The sequence below is a fragment of the Centroberyx gerrardi genome, chromosome 13, assembly GCF_048128805.1.
Source record: "Centroberyx gerrardi isolate f3 chromosome 13, fCenGer3.hap1.cur.20231027, whole genome shotgun sequence".
In the NCBI taxonomy this organism is placed as follows: Eukaryota; Metazoa; Chordata; class Actinopteri; order Beryciformes; family Berycidae; genus Centroberyx; species Centroberyx gerrardi.
In genome coordinates, this window is record NC_136009.1 from 24,021,432 (window position 1) to 24,030,782 (window position 9,351).

Sequence of the window (9,351 nt, forward strand, 5' to 3'; positions counted from 1 at the left end):
AAATGTGACACAAAGCATGGTGGGAAAGTGGATGTTGTTCCACAGTTTGGAGAGGAAATTGGTCAACTGCATGTGACAGTGTTGTCTGTTTTTCCCTGGAAAACATTTTGGGTGAGGAAGTGCCGTTGTCACCAGGGAGTTGTTTAATGCTGAAGGTTGGTAACATTATGATCTTGTATTTTGCACAAAGTTATTTCAGTAAAACTTAATTTTTCATCCCTGTTTCAGAAAAAACTAATGGGAGTCCTGAATATTGAGTATGTGAAATTATAGCTGCATGAAGTCAAGAGGAATGTTCAACTCAGAAATTATGCTTATACCAAATTCTTTTTTCGTCAGCTTTATTTTACAAAAGTCAGTGCTCAATGCATCATAAAAATGGAGATAAAAAAACCTTAGAGTAGAGTGCCCCTTTAAGAACCTTTCACATCAGTAAACATTCATTAGATATGACTCAAGTGTGTCTGAAGCTCTGTGATCTACTGTGCAACAACATGAATTCAAAATACTGCTTTGCATTGTGGGCATTTGCTTTAAAACTTCCAAGTGGGGAACAAATTTCTTGAACTTAAAGTATAAAATGTCAGTGAAAGATCTAATTTAACAAACTACTCAACAAACTGGCTGAGGGACAAATATTTGATTCATTTTTGTTGTAACAATGTTAACTTATAAAGGAACCAGGTTTCTTAACACATCTCGGGGGATTTTAGCTGTGGATGGACACAGAGTACTCAAGCACAGTGAGGAATACATGGTACATTTATGGTTGGCATTAAGAATTAAGTTGCAGAGATTTAAAAAAAAAAAAAACACCCTCTTTCCAGACAGTAAAGACACAAATTGTCCCAAGAGCATTTGAGTTTCCCGTGAAAATCTGTGGTCACCTTATGCTGATAAAACACAAGCTCTGTTAATGTGTCATAATCCAGTGTTATAAACCCCACTAGCTGTATACAAGTGTGTGTTTATGGTGCCTTGTAATGCCTATATGATGAACATTTGATTATTTATAAGTAATAAAACAAAAAAATGCTTAAAAGTCATCTCTTTGGCCTGAAAGTGGCCGCAAACTGAAAAATTTGATTTTACTCTTCTGCAATTGCATGGCATGTATCTGGAAAGCCGGTTTATTGAGTGATTTAATTAAAGTTCTTGTTTCATCACCATGTACACGCTCCCTTAATAATTATGCTATTTACAATTCAGTCAGGTACAAGCAGTGCACTTTCTTGTGCCGACACTTGACATACAGTAGAATGGCACCTTTACGATAGGTACATTTCACAATACACTGTATTTACAAAGCAAACTACTGTAGTTAGCAATCGGCTCCAAACCGGTGCTCTGTTTAATTGTGTCTGGTTTTTTTTGCACAAATGCAGGCTCACATCTTTGACCAACGTCTCTACATGCTCCACATGTAATTTCACGCATCTTCAGAGTTAACTGAAAGCTCATTTTCCGTTTCGTACAGTGTTAGCTCCGTTGCTAGTCGTGGACTCCGCATCTCTGAGTCCTATGCTGGTCTCTTGGCCCATGTACCGACTCTTTTTGGTCCCCGTTTGGTCCAGCGACGTGCCCTCAAACAGCCGGGCCATGAAGGCAAAGCCGTTCTGCTTGATGTAGGACTTCCCAGCGAAGGTGTAGAGGACGGGGTTGGCACAGCTGCTGATGAAGGCCAGAGCCGAGGTCACCGCTCGACTGGACTTCCAGATGTGATCCAGTCTGTGGAGAGAGGGAAGGGAGGGACGAGAGGACATCTTGGTCAACAACTACCCACATATGACTGAACTTACATTTGGTGTTTGCGAAATACCAAATCTAAGTCCTGTGACATTCCTGAGAGCTGCGGCTGAAAGATTTTGTTCTGAAAGTACATGAAGAAAGTGTATCTGTGTGAGGTGATGATTCTGAGCTGGCCCATTTTCATCTTTCATACTAATACTCTAATGCTGCATCTAATCAAAGTGCGAAATTGCCAGCTGGTAGGTCAGAATTACAACCTCCATGCATCCTAGTGGACACCCGCAAGAAAAACGTAAAGTCCTGTTCCCCAAGCCACAGCTAATGTTATGTCAATGATTTGGCAACATTAGCTAGCTAGCGTAGCATGTTGGCAACTGCAAGTGCAACTTAACATTTCACAGATGTTTTGATGGATTTAAGGTCATGCAATGCTGAAAATCAAACTTGATAACCCAGCTCTAAGGAATCAAAGTGTATTTTGAGCATTATAAACATGATAAAACCTCCTCAACTCTGCCAGTCCCACCGGTGGGTCCGTCATTACAAACACATGTTGTATGGCCAAGCTTTGTTCGAACCCACAGAACATTATTTTAAGTTCTAGTCAAGATCCCAAGGTTTCCAAAGATACCAAATATGTTATGCTGAATTAGCCTACAGTACATGGAAATGAGTATACAATCTAGACATCTAGGTTTTTCCATTTGATGTAATGGTGCAGCTATAAAAAGATGGTGTCTTGTGTTTGAATATTTCACTCTATATAAGCTTATATATATATAAAACGTCAGTTTTACGCAATTTCAATCAGGAAGACTACCTAAATCCACCCATCTCTGTCTAGTTTCATTCATGCTTTCTAGTTTCAATGCTTTCGCTTTACGAGTTGGCGAACACTTTCCCTCTTTTTCCACCAGAGAACCAATCAGAGTTAGTCGTCACTTGCCCTCTCTTTTTCAGGGAGCCAATTGAGTGGGAGTATAAACACGTCACCTACTATGCTGTTGTGCTACTCACAGAACTATGCTGTATGCTGCTGTCATTCCAGCCGCTGTGCTTACCTTCGTCCCTCCTCCACCCCACCACCACCAACCTTAAGGCTCCAGAGGAACTCCCCAGGGGGGCGGGGCATCCTAATTCCTACATCCATCCACAAATGTAGCCCTAACTTCATGAATGGGAGGAGTTTCACCATGGATCTTACGCCAAAGTTTTGCTTCCGATTAAACTTTTCATTTGAGTATTCAACCTAGTCTCTCCTGATTGAAATATAACATGTATAAAACCTCCTGCTTTAGAAGAAGGTAAAATTAATGCAGTGTAGTGTTTACAGTGTATGCAGCCATGTTGTCGTGACGTCAGATAACTGCATCTCAGGAACCTCAGATTTGAGTTTCCTACTTGGAATTTGGACTTGAAGGGCCGTTTCCGTTCCACTGCATTTTTCCTAGCAGGAAGACAGAATTTCCAACTTTCCGACAACTCTGGAACTATTGCTGGTTATGTGCAACTCCATGTGAGTAGTATCGCATGTTGACGTAGATAGTAAAATGTTGTTTGAAAAGGGTGAAAAGCAAAAAAACAAGACCTGACAAGACAAGACCAGACTGACAGGAGTTAGAGTCGGGTTGGTTGCTACTCACTTTTCTCTCATTGGTGAATCCTCTTTGTACCACTCAGCCGCCACCTTGGACAGAACAACACATACTCAGTATTCATTCAAATTACTTCTAAAAGCACATGCATGTTTTTTTATGATACAGTGAGCATTCAGTCACATACCTGTACCATGTTGATAACATGATAGGGCAACCAGAATATGCCGAACGTCACCACAATAGCCAAGATGAGTTTCTCGCTGCGGACCTTTCGTCTGAACTTGGTCTGCCTCAGGCGTCTCAGAATAAGCACATAGCTGGTCACAATGACGGCATAAGGAAGTATGAATCCTGACACTGTCTCAAAGGCGTACTGGAACCTCACCTAGACACAGGGAAGAAGATGACAGACAGGTGTGATCATAGTATGACTGCATAGTGAATAATGCGGACATGACGGGATCTGTCAAAACAAGATGGAGCAAGAGTCGATGGCATCAGGAAAAAGTTAATCTTATTCAGAGACTTCAAAAATTCATGAGACAGAGCTTCACCTCATGAACAGTTAACATATTACAGATAATGCAATCAATACATTTATAACATTTAAATGATAATTCCTGCCATGGTGAGCGTTATCTGATTTTTCAGAGTTCCCTCTTTCCCTTAATTCTTGTGTTCAAACATCTGTGATGGTTTTAATGGCTGGGATCTTTAAGTACGTCTCCTGGTGCAGCATGAGGTCACCACTAAAGATGTTCTGTTTTCCAGGAAGTAAAAGTAACGTTTTTTTCTTGTATTAAAATACAAGAAAAAAAATGTTGGTCTTTTTTTTGGCATAAATCGTCAAATAGGTGTACTGTAATAGGTGATAGTTTGAATAAGCTAAAAAGGTGAAAAAGTCATTTTTCATTTCAGTGTGACACTGAACTGAACTTTAACACCTTATTCTCATCCATTTTATAGGAAATATACTTTCAAGTGGAAAAACACTCTTCCTCAGACGGTCAACAAGCTTATTGGCTGAGAAAAGTCAACAGCCAATCAGATTTCTGTACTTCTTTGTTTCCCTGCTGATGTGATTTTGTGTCATGAATAATAGCTTCACCCGGCAAGTGCAAAATGGACGATAAGTTGATTACATCCACTCAAAGCTTCCCAGTTTTCTACAACTTTTATTTGAAAGACTACAAGAATAAAAACCAATGTGAGAGTAGTTGCATCCACTGTTAGGGTCGATGGTAAGCTCTGGAGTCATTTTGAGGGTTTTTGTGTTTATTTTCAACTGCTACCAATTAATGCTTAGTGCTTGCTAGCTATGTTAAGTCATCAAAACAATGTAACGATATGAAAGGCAATAAATACCAACGCAGCAAAAAATATATGATTAAAAATATTTGATTTGCCTGTTCAGAACTTTGTTGCTGTACGAGACGACAACATAGATGCAGCTGGAGCCTCTCGTACTGCCAGCCATCAGTCAGAATAGAGTGAACCATCAACCAAGTCGTGTTTTGAACACAAGATGAAGCTCCTCCCTCTACTTACCTCTCGAGGGAGCTCGTGTTCGGGGGCGCACACCAGTCTGTCCTTATTTCTCTCATCTTTGTCCTTTCTCACTTCTCGAAACACCAGGGAGGGGATGGAGATGATCAACACCAACGGCCACATGCCTAGGATCACCCGCCTCACGATCTTCCTGCTGGCCAGGGAGAACACCTTCTTCGGCCACACCACGGCCACCAGCCTGTGCAGGCTCATCAGTGTGATCAGGAAGATGGAGGCGTACATGTTGGCGTTACACAGGTAGAACAATCCCTTACACAAGGCGCTACCAAAGACCCACGTCTGCTTGGCCAGGTAGACCACGAAGAAGATGGTGAGTGCCATTAGGAAGCTGTCGGCGCACGCCAGGTTGAGGATGAGGAGGGTGGTGACGGAGCGCCGGCGGGCACGAGCCAGGATGCTCCAGACGATGAAGAGGTTGCCGGGGACGCCCAGGAAGAAGACCAAGCTGAGGATGAGGGCGCCCAGGGCCGTGGAGAAGTCATTGCTCACGAGGCTGGGGTCCTCGGGATTTGTGGCGTTGACAACGGAACGATCACTTTGGTTGTTCATGCTCGAATGAGCTTAGATTCTGGGGAAGAGAGAGAAACAAAGTTAATGGGACTGAACATGGAACCTCCATGTTACACAGCAGGGTTGGGGCCATTCGTAAATTGAATTGAGAATGTATGGTCAATTCCAATTCAATTCCTGGAGTTGGAATTGGAATGTCACCCAGCTCTAAGGAAACAGAACTGGAATTAAATTGGAATGACAGGAAACAATTGAATTAAATTCCATGAAATTCCACTTCCAAGAGGTTGTCTTGACTTGCTAAACATTATAAATCAAACTTTATGAATCAAATAAAAGACAGTTAAACAAATAAAAATACACAAATTCAACTTTCTGAAATTCCAATTCAATTCCAATTCTGTTTCCTGTAGGTTTTTCCAAATTCCAATTCCATTTCCTCAGTTGAATTGGAATTGATGCGTTCATTCACGAGTTGCCCCTGACCCTGTTACACAGTGTGTCTTCCATATGTCTGGTGTTAAAGTATATAGTAGTTGAAGTATGAACAGCTACCTTGAATTCCTCTCACCCTCCCTTTCTGCAGCTTTATATGTAACCAATTTTTCCTCACTCTTTCAGAAAGCTGTTTATCTTATACTGTATATTTCATGAATACACAGGATCTGATGTCACCGCCACACGTACAATTTTGGGTAACCGCGTACTTAGAAACCTGGTTTGGATGCTGGGGGTTTCTCACCTGTTCTCAACACTGATCAGATCTATACACACCTGCACTGCACAACAGTTATTCAGAAATTCTCTCAAGGTGTACTGTATCTCTCCTGATGGCTCTAAAAATCCCTGTTTGAGATGTATAGCTCTGTGTCACACACATGGCTACCTGAGCTTCCTCAAAATATTTGCTCACAATCACTGCTTTTCCATCATGGCCTTAGCAATCTACCTCAATAACATCGTGGACTTCTTTTGGTAAAAATGTCTTGGTATGTCTCTAGTGCCAGTATGTCTACATGTCTGTGTGATGTGGACTGACAATGTCTTGAGTTACTGCTCTTTAATGTTTCCGTTTACAGGAAAACAAGACAATCAAGTACTTATCTTTACATCCAAGTTTCTAACAGTGAGAGAGATGAGAGGAGGAAGAATGTTATAGAGGGAAAAGTTCATTTAAGTCATTTAACTTGTATAAAAAGGTACTTATGTGCAGTTAAAAAAGATATGATAATTAGGTTTACCTGTCTTGCAGATACTGTACTCTTTTGCACTTAAAGGTAAATTATATGTTATAGAAAATTTTATTCCGATCATGGAGAAGTCGGGAGCTTGATTGCTGGATTCCTGAGCACACTGACATGTCAGAATCAAAGATGCCATTAGTCTGGGGGAAAAGATTATGCCGATAATTGCAAATAAATGTGAGAAAAACTTCGTTCACTATACATGATGTGTTTATAGGGCTGGATGACGGCTGCCACCCTGACGCAGCCCCCTAAGTATTCACATCAGGCCCTCTAGCCAATAGTAAACTTGTTCAGTACTCAGCATGCTAAAACACGCCAAATATTAGCAGTGCTCTGTCAACACATAAAAAAATGGTATTTCAACACAGTCTTTTATTCACGACTCTGATTTTTTTCCTCCTCCGCTCGTCTCTTCCTCACTTTCACACAGAAACTAGTACAACCATGGACTGTAAAGGTCTCCGAGTTTTGACCTTTCTACAAGAAAATACATTAGTTTATTCTTTTTGGCTTCAACAGGAAAACATATCACATCCCTGACTTGTTTGCTGGTAACGCAGAACATGCACATGATGTACTCAGTCACATCAATGAGCAGCTTTTGAGGACAGGATAAGAATTATAAACATAAGGGGCACAGAGAAATTGGGTCAATTGGGTCAGAGATGATCATTCACCAGAAACTAGTTTGCTGTGCACATCATGATACGATCTCCATCAAACCACATTTTCCCATGTGAGAAAACGACATTAAATCCTTATTTCCTTAATAAATTCTAATTTCCTTGCTCCATTCCCACTGAAGCCCTGCTGTTTATTTTCCATGATGGCTTTATATGAGAGTGAATGGGTAAACATGTGTATCAAGTCAGACTTACGTCACTAGTAAGAAACGCACAGCCACAGACAGCAGAGGCTAAGCAACACATTGCCACTGTCAGGTGAAAACATTGTATCTCCAGAATGACAACTTGAGGCAAATTGAGAAAAACTAGTTCAGTGAAAGCGTTTTTTAAGCCGAGGCATCATAAAACTATCTCAACACATAAAGGACCATGCAATCCTTTAACTCAGTTAAAAACATGAAAATCACCAAAGTTGGAGTTATGCTATTTTCATCATCAGTGAGACACTGTTGCAATGTGAGCGCCGTGGAGAGACGATGCAGCAAAATAATTTGTCAAAATGACAAAGTGAGGGATGGAATGTAGTAAGTGTGTGCAAGACAGTTTCCTGCGCAGATCTTTAGAGTATGGAAAAGTACACAATATGATTTTTGGCAATTTTGGGGGCATTTTTTGTGAGGAAAAACACCAAAAAATCATGAGCAAGTTTTCAGGAAGTCTGAAAAATCACCACCACACTGCAAATTGCGTGTATACCAGTAAGTTTCCCAGTATTAGTAATAGTATTAGCCTGTTGTCCAACGTACAGTGAGTCATATAAAAAAACATCAATGTCTAAATATTGAAGTCTAGAAAAAGTATGGAATTTAAAAATGAAAAAAGGAACTCTGAAAAGGAGGTGAGGCAGATGTTGGAAATATTCGAGAGATGGATTGAGAGAAAATGTGAGCAACAGTGAGAATAATGGGGAAAAAAAAAATCCAAATTAAAATGGGTTGACCCACCTTGTCAAGGCGTATTCCAGTGAAAGAGGGTGAGGAAGCCTCTCTGTGTGTCTCTGATGTCTGTCTCTGTTCTCTCTGGTACTTATCGTATTCCTCTGTCTCTTTTACACAGCAGTCTGCGTTAGCTCAGTCCACAATAAACTGAATTATGTCCTGCCCCACAGGCTGCAACATGCTGTGCAGAGAGAGAGAGAGAGAGGTGTGTCCTTCCTTACGCACTCACTCTCTCTCTCTCTCTCTCTCTCTCTCTCTCTCATAGCCTATTTCTTATATTATCTGATCATCTTGTGGAATGTATCACAAGTGTTTTTTTACCACAAAACTGTATCCATGATGGCCATTTTATAAACAAACAAGCCTTCTCCCTATATAAACATTTCCCACTGACTGTCCTGGACCATAATGTATATCTGTGTCCCGGGGCATTTCTGATTCCCTTGCTGTTGCGCAATAAGGTGAGGGAGGTATAACAAAGGTGACTCAAAAACTTGCACAAGCTCCCTGTGTCATGGATGTAGAATGCACAAGCACAAACACGCATACAGAGAAAGCACACACACACACATACACAAACACACTCACACACACACACACACACACACACACACACACAAACACAAGCACTCACTAGTTCACACAAGCCTCTGACACTGACAGGAATGCTGGTTTCCGGGGCGGAGCAGACGAAGAGAGGATGATGAGAGCCGGAGCTGAAGCTCAAGGACTGAGGGAGCTCGTTTTTTTAACCTTTCTCCGTCCAGGGAAGGTTTTTCCTGAGCAGGCATGCCCTTGTTCAGCGGCACCCTGCTTCACACTCTCACACATCGGACAGGCCCAGCACAACCACAGTCTTCTTCTTTTGGTCACTGAACAGCTGAATTAGAGAAGCTGGGATCACAAGAGCACACAAGATACACTTTAATAGGTCACCAGGCTACCTAAAAAGAAAGTTTAGGAAGTTCTTCTTACGTTCAATAGGCCCTCTTCACATCGTCATGGTAACAGTTTCTCAATGCAGAAGCGTTGAGAAACAGAATGTGAAAAGGGC

The 9,351-nt window shown here is 41.3% G+C and overlaps 1 protein-coding gene across 1 annotated transcript; it reads right to left on the reverse strand.

Moving 5' to 3' along the window:
- Window positions 1-324: 324 nt before the first annotated feature.
- ltb4r2b (leukotriene B4 receptor 2b) lies at window positions 325-8,458 on the reverse strand. The gene is made up of 5 exons (XM_071921598.2): window positions 8,304-8,458; window positions 4,896-5,484; window positions 3,532-3,732; window positions 3,393-3,436; window positions 325-1,728 (listed from the first exon to the last, which is right to left on the reverse strand). Exons 2-5 carry the CDS (start codon window positions 5,463-5,465, stop codon window positions 1,458-1,460), a joined length of 1,086 nt encoding a protein of 361 aa, XP_071777699.1. The 5' UTR covers window positions 5,466-5,484; window positions 8,304-8,458; the 3' UTR covers window positions 325-1,457.
- Between the last annotated feature and the right edge of the window lie 893 nt (window positions 8,459-9,351).